Consider the following 19,862-nt stretch of genomic DNA (forward strand, 5'->3'; position numbering starts at 1 on the left):
AGTCTGCTGTCACTCCTATGTGACTGCAGACTTGAGAATCTTCACATCGCTTGCACTGCGCACAGTGACCATCACTGGCGCAGGAGCGTGTGGTCATGTGACTGCACGTAAGCGATTGATATACTTCTGGCCACCTTCCAACTAGACTTGCCCGACCTTGTTCAATACACTTACATTGAGTAAGGCCACTTTCACCTAACGCTTTACAGACATCATCGTCGCCATTAAGGCTCACAATCTAGATTCCCTATCAGTATGACTTTGGAGTGTGGGAAGAAACCGGAGAACCTGGAGGAAACCCACACAAACATGGAGAGAACATACAAACTCCTTGCAGATGTTTCCCTTGGTGGGATTCAAACCCAGGACCCCAGCGCTGCAAGGCTGCAGTACTAACCACTGAGCCACCATACAGTGGTATCCACTGAGACAGTGTGCTGCTCCAAAGGTGAGATACTAGTATCACAAGTCTGGACAAGAGGAGCAAACAAAGGCAAAAGAGGACCCTTGTGCAAGAAAAATATATGGGCCCTTTCTTACTAATAGCCCTTCATAATGCAAAATTGCACCTGCTTTGAGGGCCCCCTTATCTCTTGAGCACAGGTTGCACCAATTTTATATCCACACCTGCTGGACAACCCCTTTAAGGCCAGATCACACACAGTGAGATACGGCCGAGTGTCGTAGGTGAAAACCCAGCTCTGGCACCGGCACTCCGGAGCGGAGCGTGCGGCCGCACAGCAATACACGAAGCTGCACGCTCCGCTCTGGAGTGCCGGCGCCAGAGCTGGGTTTTCACCTGCGAGACTCGGTCGTATCTCGTGGATGTGTGATCCCGGCCTTGAGGCAAGTATAGAGGTGAAATTCCCTAGGCTTTACCTGTGATAGGAGCTTTTATGTCACCAAGGGAAGTGTTAGGAACATATGTACATTGCATCTTTACATAGGAGACACTTTTGAAGTCAAGTGTAATAGTTCATAAATTGTCTGGTCTTTGCTGCCCTCTGCTGGTAGCATATCATGTTACAGAGAGAATCCTAATTGCAGATGTCCTGCAAGGAAGAACTAACAGACAATGGAGTATTACCGCTGGTTCTGTAATGCATGGAACTGCATGGGTCTGTAATAAAGTAATAACCGCTATGGGCACAGTGATAGATTCTGTACTGCTCACCGCTCGCTGGGCGCTGTATACCAGGCATTGGATTTCTGAATCACATTGATCACAATATCTTATCAATGTATTATATAAACTCTATTATGATACATACGTTCTATTATATTCATCTATGTATGTTGCCAAGTCATCGTGCACTTCTTACCTGTGATTGGGAATAACCTTCTACCTGAAGTAAAACGTGATTCTGCCGGGAGACGGACACGTTCCTGTAATATTCAACAAGTTTGTTGAGTGACTTGAATTTTTCTGACCACAAGCTGTAATGTCCTGACTTGTCTCTTATGACTTTAAAGTGTTGCACGTCCACCTCATGCCTATGTAAAAATACAATGATGACAAATAGTATAAAAACAATTAGACAAAATAAAGTCTAAAAAAGTTATTTAATGACTATAATGTTACAAAGGTTTCAAGTGCAGATAAACCCTGGGAAATGCGTGGAGGACATCAAATGGAGCAATTACATCACTCTATTGGCTGTTCTGAATCAGACTGCAATAAATAGAAGCAGAATGCTGTTGCTCAGCATGTGAACGGAGTTACGAAAATTTCATTTTTTTTTTAATTGACACAAACTTGGCATTTATACATAGCCCTATGTCCCGGAAGTATTTTGCTGTGCTCCGGGACATAGTGCGCCGGCGCATGCGCACTAATGCTTTTCGGCTTTGCCCGCAGTTGCACAAAGCATACTGTGCGTGCGCAAGGTAAGATTGCCTTGCACATGCGTGTTCTAAGGAGGAAAGTGAATCAACTTCCAGACAATATTGCGGCCAGCGTGCGGCCAGCGGGAAAGGAAGGGGTGAATAAAAGACCCGAAAACACCGCCCATCGGACCAAAAAAAGGGCCTGCCAAATTCAGGTGACAGTTTCCCTTTAAATTAACCTCCATGTTTGACCAAGAAACTATGTGCCTGTGTGAATGCTACCAGCTGCCTAAAAGCGAGTAAATCTCTATATTTGTTGTTTTGGATGCAGGCACTGAATCCAAGAAGCACAGATGATAGTGGGATAAAGTCTGTATGTCCTGGGTAAAGGCAGCATCAGCATAGCAAACAGTCAGAAACTCTGGAGGACCTTGTGAAGCAATTACAGTAGTCCAGGTGCAGCATCAACAAAATCAAATAGCTCTCTTGGCGGAAACTGTCTGGGGCAGGGAGGCTGCACTTTCCATCAGCCCAATTGCAGTCCAATGACTCATCATAATGCAAACTTCCACCTGCCTTGGAGAAGGAAATGGACCCCTTAACTCTTGGGCCATTGTGCTACCATAAGGTTGCAGCAATGATATGTCCACCCCTGTGATAGCCCCACGGCCATCCTATATGCAGAATGATGGTCCACTGTCCCTCTATATGCAGCATGATGGCCCCACAGCCCCTCTATATGCATAATGAGGTTCCACAGCCCCCTATACACAGTATGATAGCCCCGCAGCCATCCTGTACACAGTATAAGGAACCCACAGCCCCCTATGCTCAGTATAATAGCCCCTCAGCCATCCTGTACACAGTATAAGGGCCCCACAGCCCCCTATACTCAGTATGATAGCCCCTCAGCCATCATGTACACAGTATAAGGGCCCCACAGCCCCCTATGCTCAGTATGATAGCCCTGCAGCCATCCTGTACACAGTATAAGGGCCCCACAGCCCCCTATACTCAGTATGATAGCCTCTCAGCCATCCTGTACACAGTATAAGGGCCCCACAGCCCCCTATGCTCAGTATGATAGCCCTGCAGCCATCCTGTACACAGTATAAGAGCCCCACAGCCCCCTATGCTCAGTATGATAGCCCTGCAGCCATCCTGTACACAGTATAGGGGCCCCACAGCCCCCTATGCTCAGTATGATAGCCCCTCAGCCATCCTGTACACAGTATAAGGGCCCCACAGCCCCCTATACTCAGTATAATAGCCCCTCAGCCATCCTGTACACAGTATAAGGGCCCCACAGCCCCCTATGCTCAGTATGATAGCCCTGCAGCCATCCTGTACACAGTATAAGGGCCCCACAGCCCCCTATGCTCAGTATGATAGCCCTGCAGCCATCCTGTACACAGTATAAGAGCCCCACAGCCCCCTATGCTCAGTATTATAGCACCGCAGCCATCCTGTACACAGTATAGGGGTCCCACAGCCCCCTATGCTCAGTATGATAGCCCTGCAGCCATCCTGTACACAGTATAAGGGCCCCACAGCCCCTATGCTCAGTATGATAGCCCCACAGCCATCCTGTACACAGTATAAGGGCCCCACAGCCCCCTATACTCAGTATGATAGCCCCTCAGCCATCCTGTACACAGTATAAGGGCCCCACAGCCCCCTATGCTCAGTATGATAGCCCTGCAGCCATCCTGTACACAGTATAAGGGCCCCACAGCCCCCTATGCTCAGTATGATAGCCCTGCAGCCATCCTGTACACAGTATAAGAGCCCCACAGCCCCCTATGCTCAGTATTATAGCACCGCAGCCATCCTGTACACAGTATAGGGGCCCCACAGCCCCCTATGCTCAGTATGATAGCCCTGCAGCCATCCTGTACACAGTATAAGAGCCCCACAGCCCCCTATGCTCAGTATTATAGCACCGCAGCCATCCTGTACACAGTATAGGGGTCCCACAGCCCCCTATGCTCAGTATGATAGCCCTGCAGCCATCCTGTACACAGTATAAGGGCCCCACAGCCCCTATGCTCAGTATGATAGCCCCACAGCCATCCTGTGCACAGTATAAGGGCCCCACAGCCCCCTATACTCAGTATGATAGCCCCGCAGCCATCCTCTACACAGTATAAGGGCCCCACAGCCCCCTATACTCAGTATGATAGCCCCCCAGCCATCCTGTGCACAGTATAAGGGCCCCACAGCCCCCTATACTCAGTATGATAGCCTCTCAGCCATCCTGTACACAGTATAAGGGCCCCACAGCCCCCTATGCTCAATATGACAGCCCCCTATGCTCAGTATGATAGCCCCGCAGCCATCCTGTACACAATATAGGGGCCCCACAGCCCCCTATGCTCAGTATGATAGCCCCACAGCCATCCTGTACACAGTATAAGGGCCCCACAGCCCCCTATGCTCAGTATGATAGCCCCACAGCCATCTTGTACACAGTATAGGGGCCCGGCAGCCCCCTTTGCTCAGTATGATAGCCCTGCAGCCATCCTGTACACAGTATAAGGGCCCCACAGCCCCCTATGCTCAGTATGATAGCCCCCCAGCCATCCTGTGCACAGTATAAGGGCCCCACAGCCCCCTATACTCAGTATGATAGCCTCTCAGCCATCCTGTACACAGTATAAGGGCCCCACAGCCCCCTATGCTCAATATGACAGCCCCCTATGCTCAGTATGATAGCCCCGCAGCCATCCTGTACACAATATAGGGGCCCCACAGCCCCCTATGCTCAGTATGATAGCCCCACAGCCATCCTGTACACAGTATAAGGGCCCCACAGCCCCCTATGCTCAGTATGATAGCCCCACAGCCATCTTGTACACAGTATAGGGGCCCGGCAGCCCCCTTTGCTCAGTATGATAGCCCTGCAGCCATCCTGTACACAGTATAAGGGCCCCACAGCCCCCTATGCTCAGTATGATAGCCCCTGCAGCCATCCTGTACACAGTATAAGGTCCCCACAGCCCCTATGCTCAGTATGATAGCCCCACAGCCATCCTGTACACAGTATAGGGGCCCGACAGCCCCCTTTGCTCAGTATGATAGCCCTGCAGCCATCCTGTACACAGTATAGGGGCCCCACAGCCCCCTATGCTCAGTATGATAGTGGCTCGCCCCCAGACACAGGGCCACGCGTTCTCGGTAATCGGCCTCTCTAGTTCGGTTCTGAAGCTGTCACGGTGGCTAGACCCGGTCCGTGACCCTGCTAAGGGGCGTCCAATAAAGGTGGTACAGTCTATCAGGGATTCGTGACACCACCTGTGGTGTTCGGTCAGGGTAACCGACGCTGCTGTGGGGTCCGCTGGGGTGATGGAATAGCAGCTGGATGGTATACCTTACCACAGGTGAAGTATGTCCCCAGGGCTTCCCAGTAAGGTGGATGGTGATGGTGTGAGGTGCAGTCAATAACGAGGACACAAGGTTGCAGTCTCTTTACCTCTTTACTGAAGACTTCAGGATCCGCAATCCAGAGCACGCTTAACAGGGCTATCTGAGACCGGCCGGTCCGATAGGCACTTCCAGAATTCCCTTTGCAGGTGGAAATCGTTGCCTACCAATAGCGCCTGTGTGTTGTAGTGCTACCCTTCTGAGCATTCGGAATAGTCCTCACAACTGCTGTTCTCATTCGTTCATTCTGTACAGCTCTCTCTATCATTAGTTCCAGATGTTTCTAGTTCAACGTCCCCCAGGTATATTATGGCTAGGACGCACCCGTATGACGGGAAGGCCTGGAGGTCTTCCGGGACCCTAGAGATGCCCCTCTCCCACTGTTGCCCCCTATGTTTTCGTAGGTGTTTAGGTGAGACAGCCAACCTATAATTAACTGTCCTGCGGAGTTTGGAGTAAGGCGTAGAGTTGGTTACTCCCTCGGTGTTCCGGCCACCGGCTACGCGCCTCAGTAGGATTAGTGGCCGGAGTGTGAAGTGTAATGTGTGCTGGTGATACCTGGTCAGTAGAATTCCTTCAGTGCCATCAGACGTACCATCACTCCCCTTAGTGGCAGAGTGTCATACTGCAACGACCAGATCTCTGGGGCGCTGCACTCCCCCCCCCCCCCGGTTAAATCCAGTACTCCTGGACTGGGAAGAAGAACAACAACAATACAATTCAGCAACAGACATACAAAATTTTTGAAACAAGTAAATAGAACAATGCTTCCCTTTATGGGAGGTGAGGACACTTGAACGTTACAAACAAAAACAGGATTACATATTTTTAAATAACATTATGACTATAAATAACTCTTTTTACCCAACCGGGTATTCTACTTAGTGCAAATTCTGAACAATAAGTTAACTTCTCCTTTAAGGGCGTATAAGCTGAACCCACTAAAGGCCTACTATAAAATACTATAAAATAACTCAACTTGTCTTTCCTTTCTAGCTTCACCAATGCAGGACCGCCTAGCTCCTGGGCCGGGCCTACTGTCATTGTCTCTCTTTCAGCTACCAACTGTCGTTCTACGGTTCTCAGGAGGACTCTCTCTCTAACCCCTATGGGTTCACTTTCAATCTTTCCTGTCCTCAATCTCTATCAACATTATCAAACTTTTCTACATTTTAACATTATTAACATTCCAACGTTTCTTAAGACCACATTATAACTTCAGTGCAACATGTGAACATTCCCTTTAAGAGGGAACCAAGTCTCTCTGAGGTAGTGCAGATTCTCTCTGTCTGCAAGTCCAATGAAAGCAAGACCTTCTGCGTCATGTCCAGAAGCATTATCTTCGCAAAACCTTCTTTCTGTGTAAAACCAGTAGGGAGCACCTTTAAGAAGGTGCAAACTATATACAAAACAGTTTTGGATTCACTCACTGTTCATGATCAGACAGTCTTTGAAAACAATAATGAACAAACAAAAAGAAAAGGGATCCCGGGTAAACAAAGGGATCCCTAGGAGTTAACCCTGGACGGGTTTAAAGCTGCAGAACAGGAAACAGTTAAATAACTATGTACATACTCGGTTCTTCGAGGTTTACTTCTATAGAAGGTGACAAGACATCAGCCGGTAGTGACTACTTCCCGGCTGGGGAGGGCCTGGCTCGGCGTTGTTGTCCAGCCCCGTCTTCATCAAACCAGCAGTGGTCTGGGCACGAACGGTGGTGCCGGTGGCAGACTCTGCAGGTGGGCCACCACCCGCCGGGGTAGTAGTGCTGGGTCCTGTGGGGTCACGGGTCAGTGGAGTACCGCCACCAGTTTCAGTCGTGATCGTAGATGGCGCGACCACTAGCGCACAGCGCTTGACTCTCTTAGCATACCACCCTCGCTCACTCCAGTGGCGGGTGTAGGTCACATGGTCCCCTCTGTACAAGGTTTGGAGTGGAGGTACACTGCGGGACTGGGGCTCCACGTTGCAGCTAATCACAAAGACCTCGGTCAGCAGCCCTGGCTCTAGTATGAAGCCGCAACCCTTCCCCCGGTGGAAGGCCAGCACAATCCCCTGTTTTATCAAACTCTCAGGGCAGCAATTGACGAGGGGCACCCGTTCCTCTGGTCGGACAGTCTGTTCCATTCGTTCCCGGTCTTCCAATTGTGAAATCAAACTTCGTCTATACTGATCCCAGGTGAGCCTGATGACGTAGAAGCCCTCCTGTCGGGACCCGTCTGGTTGGAACCAGGGAGCATTCCACTCAAAGACCACCCCTCTGGGGCTGATGTCTATCGGTGTACCCAGAGGTGTCGGCAGCGGGGGCAGGATCCCCTTCATGGCGTAAAGGGCCACCACCACAATCTCAGTAGGGAGACCAGTCATCAATGGGCTGGGGAGCGGTCATCGGAACCGGAGCGGTCGGTGTGGCAGGGTCGCTTTTGGTACCTGCGTGTGATGTGGTTCCACTGATGTCGGTCGGCTCCGCTGATGAAGACGCTGGAGTCCGCTGCGGCCCTGACCACGGCTCCCCCTGGGCAGCCTTCCAGCACAGCTCCGACTTCCATTTCCTCGCCGTCGCCGACCCCCCGTCTGGAGTCGGGTGGTCCGATGCCTCCTCCGGCAATTCCAGGGGATCCGGGTTCCCCTCTGACGGCAAGCCCTGGTTCGGCTCCGCTGGGCTGTGGTGATCCCGGGTCACTTCGTCGTCGTTCAGGTACCCGCTGGTCGTCAGCTCTGCTCCTTGGTCCGCAGCGGCACACACGAGGTTCCGCCATTTTCTGGGGTTTGAGCTCCTCCATTCCTGAGCTCGTCATCCTGCAGCCGTAGTCCTAGTGGGTGGATGTTGCTGTTCGCGCTGTTTTCTCGATCTCCTCCCATGACACGCCCTCCTTCTTCTCCTGCGCTCCTCGTGGCACGGCAATGGCGGCGGTTTTGGCGGGAATCATGCGTCAATAGCAATACACAGTCTTTGCAATAAATCACAGTCCAAAAGTCCAAACACATTTCAATCACAATTCCAAGGCACACATGACCTGCTTCTCAGGCTTAAGATCCTGTTCGTGACGCCAAGTTGGATCACCCCCAGGCACAGGGCCACGCGTTCTCGGTACTGGGCCTCTCTAGTTCGGTTCTCAAGCTGTCACGGTGGCTAGACCCGGTCCGCGACCCTGCTAAGGGGCGTCAAATAAAGGTGGTACAGTCTATCAGTGATTCGTGACGCCACCTGTGGTGTTGGGTCAGGGTGACCAACGCTGCTGTGGGGTCCGCTGGGGTGATGGAATAGCAGCTGGATGGTATACCTTCTCACAGGTGAAGTATGTCCCCAGGGCTTCCCAGTAAGGTGGATGGTGATGGTGTGAGGTGCAGTCAATAACGAGGACACAAGGTTGCAGTCTCTTTACCTCTTTACTGAAGACTTCAGGATCCGCAATCCAGAGCACGCTTAACAGGGCTATCTGAGACCGGCCGGTCCGATGGGCACTTCCAGAATTCCCTTTGCAGGTGGAAATCGTTGCCTACCAATAGCGCCTGTGTGTTGTAGTGCTACCCTGCTGAGCATTTGGAATAGTCCTCACAACTGCTGTTCTCATTCGTTCGTTCTGTACAGCTCTCTCTCTCTTTAGTTCCAGATGTTTCTAGTTCAACGTCCCCCAGGTATGTTATGGCTAGGACGCACCTGTATGACGGGAAGGCCTGGAGGTCTTCCAGGACCCTAGAGATGCCCCTCTCCCACTGTTGCCCCCTATGTCTTCGTAGGTGTTTAGGTGAGACAGCCAACCTATAATTAACTGTCCTGTGGAGTTTGGAGTAAGGCGTAGAGTTGGTTACGCCCTCGGTTTTCCGGCCACCGGCTACGCGCCTCAGTAGGATGTTGCCTCGGTCTCACGGCACGACTCCTACTGGCTCTCCTTTGTGCTTGATCTCGTTTCTCACTGTCTCACAATATCCTTCACTTCGTGTCTCTTTCTTAGGATACCGCCGCGGGGTGTGCAGGCGCGGTTCCGTAACGTTCTATTCTGGTCGCTAGGTACCTGCCAGGTTCCCACGCCTGACAGGGACCCCCCTGTGTCTTCTCCCTGCAACACCCCCTGCCACGGGATGTTGCCTGAATCCAACTCAGTCAGCTTCTCACTAACTTTCTATCCAACCCCTAGTTTTACCAGTGTGAGGAGGGGCCCAATAAATAAAGCATTTTTCTCCCCCTAGTGGCCGGAGTGTGAAGTGTGCTGGTGATACCTGGTCAGTAGAATGCCTTCAGTGCCATCAGACGTACCATCACTCCCCTTAGTGGCAGAGTGTCATACTGCAACGACCAGATCTCTGGGGCGCTGCAATAGCCCCTCAGCCATCCTGTACACGGTATATGGGCCCCACAGCGCCCTATGCTCAGTATGATAGCCCTGCAGCCATCCTGTACACAGTATAGGGGCCCCACAGCCCCCTTTGCTCAGTATGATAGCCCTGCAGCCATCCTGTACACAGTATAAGGGCCCCAGAGCCCCCTATGCTCAGTATGATAGCCCCTCAGCCATCCTGTACAAAGTATAAGGGCCCCACAGCCCCCTATGCTCAGTATGATAGCCCCACAGCCATCCTGTACGTAGTATGACTGCCCCACTACCCCTAAAGCCCCTCTATATTTAAAATAATGGTCCACAGCCTCCTATACACAGTATGATGGACCCATATGCCCCCATACAGTATGATGGCCTCCATAGTCTATATGCAGTATGATGCCCTGAAATTATGACAACACCCCTTTACACAGTATAATAGCCACAGAACCATCCTATATGCAGTATAATGACCCCACAGCCCTCCTATACACAGTATGATGGCCCAGTACAGCTTTTGATTAGCAAGGGCTGACGGGATGTCATCTGTGCCTCCTGCTCTTCTCTAGTTGGTACCTGTGGATTTATTTTTGTTCATTCATTCATAGTCTCAGCAGCCAGAACTTTCTTATCCTTATGTAGCATTAATATTGGACATCTGGCTTTTTTTTATGTCTGTAAGGCAGTGTTCGCACGTTGAAGAAATACTGTGTTTTTTGTTTTCTGCAGATATCTACACCAAACTACAGAATGACAATTTTCTCCCCCTTATTTGATGCGTTTTAAGTGCAGATGTAAAGCCGCGTTTCAATGTTTTTTTTTATAGTACAGAAAAGTTTTGATTCTGCACTTAAAAAAGTAACTGCAGTTTTTTACATGTATTTTTAGGCTCCACGTAGGAGGAAAGAGAAAAAAAGCACCAAAACCGCACAGTCCAGCAGCATCATTGGGCGCAGTTCTCATGAAATCACATCCACTTTGCTTGGACATTAAACACAGCAGAACTTTTCTGTAAAAAAAGAAAGCAGCATAAAATACGGAGCATTTAAATGCATGAAAAAAAATGCTGTTGCATTTTTAATCGCAGAATAAAAGGTTTTCTGTACTATTAAAAAAGCGTTAAACTCGGCTTCACATCCACATCAAAATCGCATCAAATAAATGGGAGAACGCATAAAAGAAATTCAGAAAACGTTACATTTTTATTACATTTTTTCATTAGTTTGATATTTTTTCTCTATCTCGCCATTTTTTAATGTCATTTACCGATCCCCGTAAATAATCTGATCGCTGTGTTGTGCTGGTCATTACGATTACAAGGACACAAATATGTCCATTTTATTTGCTGATTTGTGATTTTTTAAGCATTTTTAAAAGAATAATAAATATGATAATGAAAAAATAGTGTTTTAATAATTTTTTAGTAATTTTATAGGATGAAAAAATATTTTCTATTCTCCCTATAGAATACAAAATACCGTACATACTGTAGAAATACATTGTACACAGCAGTGTATGTAATCTGCCTGTGGAGTCAGAGCCTGCAATAAAGATAAAGTATACAAAATTCTCCTCATTACATCACCACAGCTTGTGGCTCAGTAGCTTAACCTCTTCACCACCTTTGGATTTTCTGTTTTCGTTTTTTGCTCTCCTTCTTCCCAGAGCCATAACTTTTTTAGTTTTCCATCAATATGGCCGTATGAGGGCTTGTTTTTGCGTAACGAGTTGTACGTTTGAACTTCACCATATATTGTACTGGAACAAAATTCGAAGTGCAATGGAATTTCTAAAAAAGTGCAATTTATCAGAATTTTTTTTTTTTTTTACCATGTTCACTAAATGCTAAAACTGGCCTGCCATTATGATTCACCAGGTCATTGCGATTTTGCAGATCCCAAACTAGTATAGGTTCTTTTTATTTGAGTGGCGAAAAAAAATCCCAAATTTGTACAAAAAATATGGAGCAATTTTCCGAGACATGTAGCGTCTCCATTTTACATGGTCTGGCTGAGGGCTTATTTTTGGTGCGCCGAGCTGACGTTTTTTATTGATACCATTTGGGGGTAGAGATGATGTTTTGACTGCATTTTATTGCAATGTTGCGGCGTCTAATAAAATGTGAATCTGGAGTTTTTAAAATTTTTATCGTTACGACGTTTACAGAAATTGATCTTCTGATCGTTTGTGCTACACAGAGCACAGCTGCAGCTCTGCTATATGTAGCAGAAATGCTCATTTGCTATGAACGCCAGCCACTGGGCAGCAATCATAGTGGATCAGCAATGACAACCGACCCCGGCTTGTCATGCCAGCTCATCGGCGCCCCGTGATCATGTGATTGGGTCACCGATGGGTGTAGTTAATGACGCACTTCCGGCGCAAGCATATTAAATATCGCTGTCAGCGATTGACTGCAGCATTTATTATGTTAACACCTGCGGGTTGATTCCAATTCACAGCTGATCAGCGCTGGAGCCCCCGTAAAAGATGGGGAGATGGCCTATGACATGCCTTTACTATGTTAAGGTTGTTGGTTAAAGAAAAACTAAAAAAAAAAATGACATTTTTGTAATTATTATTATTATTATTACTACTACTTTTATAGGATAAAAAAAAAAATCTTTTTCTTCACCTCAGTATACAGGGAACATGGAAATAGATTGTGCATCACACTGTATCTCTATGGACTTGTATAACTTGTTTCTGGGTTCACTGTCTGCAATAAAGGTCAAGATTACCAAATTCCCCTAGTAGCTTCATTGTGGGCTGTGGCTCCTAGAGAAACAGCTTATGAACATAGAGATGCAAGTTTCAGTCCTGGAGAGACCCAATACACAGGAAGTAGAAGCAGTGAATATATAATTTAATTTATGCACTGAACAGAGAGAAATGGCTGGAGGAGCTATGGAGCAATGAAGACCTCCAAGTGGGGTGAGTACCAGAAGCTGTGACATAAACTCTGCCAGGACATGGTACTGAGTCCTCAAATCGGGACAGTCCTGCTGAATCCGGGATGGTTAGGAACTAAGCGGTAGGTGTTATAAAGTGAGATTAGACAGTCCAAAGATGCGCCAGGTATATCATCCAGCATGAGCCACTGTAATACATGTGCTTTTACCCCAATTTAGTAAATGGGCTCAAATATTTATGTTGATAGTTACCTTGACCACTTTCAAAGCAAGAGACAAAATGATGCAGGATAATATCGATCATCAAGGTTCACAGGTTCTGCACATTTTTTTGGAAAGACTCGGGGACATTCACAGCAGAAAATAGTTCCTTGCGATAAACTAAAATTAAAAATGCCGTCTAACCACATTCTTAATCTTCTGTTGTTAGCTTACCTGGTCCATCACTAAGATTAGATCCCAGCCTCCAGCAATGATGCGTCAAAACGTGACTGCTGTGCTCAGCTATTGTTTTCAATGGGCAAGTGTAGTGACGACATGCCATTGCTGGAGGTCAGGTAAGTGTTGATATGGGAGCAGCAGAAGACAGGTAATATTTAGATTATTTTTTTAACTTTTTTTTTTTTACATTGCAGATTTTGTATTCGCCATTTAACAAATGTTCAATAGTAGAGAAAACACGCATCCGCACTGCTCAAAGGTCCAACTCAGTGACCGTATTATAATATCGGTCTAGCACCACAGAAAGTGATACTGGCTGTATGAATCCTTTACACCTGAATCAACGGGGTGCTGCTGCCAGGAAAAATGTGTGCAGAATCCAAATGGCAAAAAAGAAAAAGTAGGCACGCACTTACCCTGTTGCGGTGAATATCACTTTATTAGGACATATAAACAAACGGATAGCAGGGAGGGATAGGGTCAGCCACGGACAACGATCGTTTCGTGCTCTACGGCACTTCAACGGGTCCTAATGCTGAGTGGAACAGGAAGGAGTTTTATAGACCCATCTGGATCCCAGACTCCTCCCCCTGGACTCCAAACATAAACAGTGTTACATTTAAAACAAAATGGTATTAAAAACAACAATAATAAAATAGCACATGCTGAGAACTACAAATAAACCGAATACAGCTTTTAGAAACCAAGATTGAGACACTTTTATAAGAAAACCGACATGTCGACTTTGTCATTTAAACCAGATGGTCCTGCTGCGTCTGCGCGCAGGATCCATCTGGCTTCTCTGCGCAGCAGGAGGCGGCGCAAATCCCCTCCTCCCTCAGGCAACGAGACCCGCTCCAAACCCGCAAATCTTAGTACTTGGGCATCTCCTGCATGGCAAGTGTGTAGATCAGACCTGGGCAAGATGCGGCCCGCGGGCCGCATGCGGCCCGCCTGATGATTTTAAGCGGCCCGCCAGCTAGCTGTCACTTCTGACAGCCGCCCCAGGCACTGCTCAGCCAGCCGCTTCTGAGGAGGACCGCTGGCGGCTGGAGTGAAGGTCATGTTGTTTACCTGTTTATCGGTGGCGGCGGCCATCTTCCCGAGGCCGCGCGTGCGCAGATGGAGTTCTCTGCTTTACGGGGCTTTAGGAAAATGGCCGCGGGAGGCCGCGCGTGCGCAGATGGAGATTGCGGCGGCCATTTTTCTGAAGCCGAGTTTGCAGATTTATATCTCGGCTTCAGGAAAATGGCCGCTGCGATCTCCATCTGCGTACGCGCGGCCATTTTCCTGAAGCCCCGTGAAGCAGAGCACTCCATCTGCGCACGCGCGGCCTCGGGAAGATGGCCGCCGCCACCGATATTCAACCCTGCTCTGCTGCTCACATTGCATTCCAGACCGCTGCGTCACCTCACCGGTGGAAGGGACGCTGCGCACGCCATACTTCACCTCTGCCACCGCACCACCACTGCTGCAACCCCCCCATGGACACCAGACCGTGGCGTCGCCCGCCTAAGCAGGAAGGGACCCTGCTCAGGTGCACGCCACTCCGCATCACCCCACCTCTGCTGACACCATGCCTCCTGTGACCCTGCTCTGCCACCGCCAGCCCTCAGGTAAGAATCTTACCATAAGATACTGTAAATTCAGACAATAAGACGGACCCCCATCTTATAAAAAATCTTTTCTGCAATTTTCGCCCCAAATTTGGGGTGCGCCTTATGGTCCGGTGCGTCTTATAGTCCGAAAAATACGGGTAATTATATTAGTTCGGCCCTCTAAAACCATCCCACTTTCTCATGCGGCCCCATGGCAAAATTAATTGCCCACCCCTGGTGTAGATGGTCTATTAACCTTGGAGCTCCTTTCCCTGTTCTAATGGAGTAAAAATGCTCCCTAATCCGAACAAACAGTGGGCGGAAGGTTTTGCCAATATAGAAGCGTCTGCACGGACAAAAAAGAACATAGACGACATGGGTAGTCCTGCAAGAAATAAAGTCCCGTACAGTGTGCTGGATATGACCTACTCTAATTCTATTACCTGTATGATGGTACTTGCAGAAGTTGCAACCCCCGCATGTGAAGTTGCCTTTAGGGATACTATCTGTGAGCCAATTATTTTTGGTAGTGACAAAGCGGTTGCGGACTATGCTGTCTCTAATGTTTGTACTGCGACGGCTAGCAAAGAGAGGTCCCCTATCTATTATTTCTTTGAGGTCAGTATCTTGACGTAAAATACACCAATTTTTACGTATGACGGTTCTGATGTGGTTGTCAAGAGGGCCAAACTTAAAACTGAAGACAAACTTTTTTTCTTCTTTTTGTCTTTTTTTGGAGGTGGTGGAAACATCCGTGGCTGCTGCTTTATCGTAGGCATTTTTTAAAATAGATGGGGGGTACCCACGTTTCTTAAATCTTCCAATCAAATCGACTGACTGCTGCGCAAAACCTGCAGGATCACTATTGATTCTCTTAACCCTAAGAAGTTGACTATAGGGCAGAGATCCCTTCATGTATGGCGGATGAGCACTGTTATAATGTAATAAAGAATTACATGCCGAGGGTTTACGATATACTCTAGTGGAGATCCCCCCGTCCTCAATGCATAACTGGACATCCAAAAAGACCAAGTTGGTGCCTCCAAATTGCGAGGTAAACCCCATGTTCATGGTATTGTATGTCCCCAGGTACCTCACGAACTCCGTGAAGGCATCCTGGTGCCCATCCCACACCATGAACATGTCATCCACATACCTAGCATATAGCTTGATATGTCGAAGAAATGGGTTTTTGTTGGAATAAATATATTCCTCCTCAAACCTCGCAAGAAAGAGGTTTGCCAGGGTACATGCGACGGGGGTACCCAAAACGGTACCCACCGTCTGCAGGTACCACTGGCCGTCAAAAGAAAAAGCATTGTGTTCTAAAATGAACGAGAGTCCATCACAAATGAACTCCACAGTGTCATGACCAGTGGGAGTATTCTCCAAAATGCTTCTAATTGTTTCCACCCCCAACTTTTGTGGAATACGTGTATAAAGACTTTCGACATCAATCGAAGTCAGAGCATATGACTCCTGCCATTCAAAATCCTTAATCACATTCAGAAAGTCTCCCGTGTCTTTAATAAACGAAGGGACATCCAACAGCAGGGGGCGCAGCAGCCAGTCGATGTAAGAGTCGTTTTCTCTCCATTTCAGAAATTGACATTCTGTTCATTAAACTGTCCCTTACCATAAATGCAATTTTCTTTGCTTTGCTTAAATGGCGCTGTTTTCCCGAATTTAAGTTTCTTTTTCTTTTTTTTTCTGCATCTTTCAGTTCCTGAAATATGGCCCTATATGTGTAAGTGTAGCCTTCTCACCATCTGGGCTTGCTCGCCATGAACATGCCTATAGTAGAGAGCTGGGGACCACGCCTACTTGGCTAAAAAGCCAAGATTTCTATACAGGAAAGAGAAGGCCATATCCCAGGAATGGAGAAGCAGAGGAAGAAAAGAAAAACAGCAACATTTACGCTAAGTGACAAAAAATACAGATTTATTGGAAGTGATGGTCTTCTTCAAAGTAAATCTGTAGGATCCATCCCCCTAAGCCGTCTACATGGGCATGCAGGTTATAGGAAGATGAATAAAATGATACATTGATATCTGCGATCTGCTCTTTTATTCCAGAGATATCCATGTTTAACTTAATATGTAAATGAGCTGTTAAGATCTATGGGCCGGACATAGATCTCCCTGAGAATCTGCCTCCAAAGATTGTTTTAAATGAAAGGAGGTGTTATCAGTGTGAGACATGTAATGACTGACAGCCTGCTCCTGATCTACATGTCTCACAGTGGTAACACCCTCTTCATTACAAATAAGCTCTGAAGACAGATCGTCAGGGAGATCTATGTCCGGCCCATAGATCTTAACAGCTCATTTACATAAAAAAGAAAACTGTGTATTTCTCTGGAATAAAACATTGGATTGAAAATATCAAGGTATCATTTGATTCAGCTTCATATGACCTGCATGCCCATATAGGCAGCCTAAGAGGGTTGATCCTTTTGACAGATTCCCTTTAAAAATTTGTATTGCGAGTTATTTCTCTGTGTACTAAATTTGTTAAAGGGGTTGTCCGGTCAAAACCGCAAAGTCTGCAGTCACTTTGTGTGACTGCAGACTTATGACTACCCACTGTGCGCTGTGGGGATTCGCTGGTTTCTGACCTGGGCCCGGAGGGTCAGCCTCACTTCATACACTTGTATTGAGCATACACTCGCTTCATATACTTGTATTGTACAAGTGTACAGAGTGCAAGGCTGAACCCACTTGCCGGGGTATGTATAACTCATACATACCCTCCGGTCCCGGGTCAGAAACTGATGAATATCCACAGCACATAGTGCGTACGCTAGGAGGATTCATAAGTCTGCAGTCACACAGAGTAACTACAGACTTATCGGTTTTGACAGGACAACCCCTTTAAGCGTTTTTCCATACAGCCGTTACTAAAGTCAGCTGTGAATGTTCCGTGTGCAAATTTGCTTGGAAATTTTTTGTGCTATGTACATGTACCTTAAAATGATTGCTTTGATCATAGCTGGAAACAAAGTTTAGGCACATGCAGTTCCAATAGTTACCACAAGATGTCTCTCTCTTACAGTAAATGAACTTTGTCAGTGAAAATATTTATTTATTTATTTTTTTACCATTATCATTATTCCTCTTTCATGAGAACAGATCTGTGATGCATCATGACCCTGTCTCATGCTATGAACCGGAATCGGAGATTGATCTGGCAAGGTCACTAGCTTAGGAAGTATGAGAGTGTTCATTAACACCTACAGGGCCTTACCAATATATGATGCTTTCTAATGCTTTACCAAGCACTCAACTGAACTGTATAGTAATTCTTATTCACTTTGTTACAGCAAATTCCTGAATCCTATGAGTCCTATCAAAGCCCAACTAATATCCATAAGGGCTGGCCTTGAATGACACCACAGATTGGGATCTTAAATAATGCCGCTCTGACAAACACAACATGCGCATTTAGTAAAATCTTCGGGTTTGCACCTACTGTTGTCTATTATGTAATATACATTTATAAGTAAATAAATTAAATCCCTGGAAATGTTACAGAAAAGTATATCTTACATTACTGATTTCCAACCTGTAGCTTGCTGGCCCCATAAATGTGTTGTTTCACGTACAAATGGAGACTTTTAAACAAATTTCGGAAACTGAATCGGTTTGGAATAGACAGATTATTCAATGTTAACTATTGCCGGTCCTGCCCCACCTGTCAGCTAACTGCTCCAGTCTCTCACTTTGATAGTTCTCTAGTACTATTACCCATTATAGACTTCCCATTTGACCGCATTGCTATGGATCTTGTCAGACCTCTAGCTAAGCCCACCAGAGGTCACCAATATATCCTGGTGGTCATGGACTAGGCAACGCGGTACTCTGAGGCGGTACCACTGAGAAATACCTCCACACAGAGTATAGCCCGAGAGGTAGTCCATATTTTTTCACAGATGAGCCTGCCAAAGGAGCTCCTGACAGACCAAGGGAACTCCTTTCATGTCTAAAATGATGAGGGAGTTGTGTAAGGCCCCCAGGATAACAGGACAGGACATCGGTGCACCATCTGCAGATGGACAGCCTGGTGGAGAGATTCAACAAAACCTTAAGTCAATGCTCAAGAAGGTTGTGAAGAAGAATGGCAGAGACTGGGATTGCCTACTCCCGTATCTGCTGTTTTCCTTTAGGGAAGTCCCGTAGGCCTCTACGGGGTTAACTCCATTCGAGCTGTTGTACAGCTGGCACCCTCATGGACTTCTGGATATTACAGAGGAGACCTGAGAAGCAGAGGTTACATCCCACAAGATCATCATCGAGCATGTGGACCAGATGCAGGAAAGGATTGCGAAGGTGATGCCGATTTTGAGAGAGAGCCTCCTTCAGGTACAAGAGGCCCGGGCAAAAGTCTATAATCGGTCAGTGAGGCCGAGACAGTTTATCCCTAGAGATCAGGTGTTAGTGCTGATTCCCACTGTTAAAAATAAATTTCTGGCCAAGTGCCATGGGCCATTCAAAGTGGTCGAAAAGGTGGGCGACGTCAATTGCAAGGTCATCCAGCTAGCCAGGGAGAAGAAAACTGTAACAGGTGTACCACGTCAACCTGCTTGAGCCATGGTGAGACAGAGAACTGGTGGAAGCAATGTGCCTAGGGGCCAATCCCAAAGCCAAGGTCGAGGATGTCACAGTGTGAGAGATACTGTCACCAGCACAGAAACAGCAGTGCCGAGAACTGATTCAGTGGAACCGAGACCTGTATTTAGATTTGCCCAGGATATACCCAGGTTGTCGAGCACGAACCGGATGTGCGGGTTAACCTATAGCCGTAACACATTCACGTAGCCTGCCGCAAGATGATTTAGATGGAGGTAATGAGAATGTTCAGCCTGTGCATCATTGAAGAGTCAAAGAGCGGCTGGTCCAGCTCTATTGTCCTTGTGCCAAAGCCTGATGAAGAATGGTGCTTTTGTAATGATTATAGGAAGCTAAATGAGGTGTCCAAGTTCGTGGCGTATATGATGCCCCGGGTAGATGAACTCATTGAGAGGCTATGGTCAGCCAGATAGATCACCGTTCTTGACCTAACAAAAGGGTACTGGCAGACTCTCCTGTCCTAAAGTGCAAAGAAGAAAACGGCCTTCTCTACATCTGACGTTTGCTTCAATACACCAGAATGTCTTTAAGGCTGCAGGGAGCCCCAGCTACCTTCCAGAGGGCCATGGACCAGATCCTAGCCCTTCACATTAAGTACTCCGCAGGTTACCTGGGCAATATTGTCATCTTCAGCCCGGATTGAGGAAGTCATCTGCAGAAGGGCTAGGCGGTACTGGATGTGCTGAGGAAGGCAGGGTTTACCATAAACCCAAA

General features: G+C 47.4%; 1 protein-coding gene across 2 annotated transcripts in view; it reads right to left on the bottom strand.

Moving 5' to 3' along the window:
- GRAP2 (GRB2 related adaptor protein 2) overlaps window positions 1-19,862 on the bottom strand; it is a 331,850-nt gene that overhangs the window by 12,090 nt on the left and 299,898 nt on the right. For both annotated transcript variants that reach the window (XM_069736901.1, XM_069736902.1), the window contains exon 5: window positions 1,323-1,494. In XM_069736901.1, coding sequence (XP_069593002.1) covers window positions 1,323-1,494 — 172 coding nt within the window. The remainder of the gene's footprint in view (window positions 1-1,322; window positions 1,495-19,862) is intronic.

The sequence above is a fragment of the Ranitomeya imitator genome, chromosome 8 (assembly GCF_032444005.1).
Source record: "Ranitomeya imitator isolate aRanImi1 chromosome 8, aRanImi1.pri, whole genome shotgun sequence".
Lineage (NCBI taxonomy): Eukaryota > Metazoa > Chordata > Amphibia > Anura > Dendrobatidae > Ranitomeya > Ranitomeya imitator.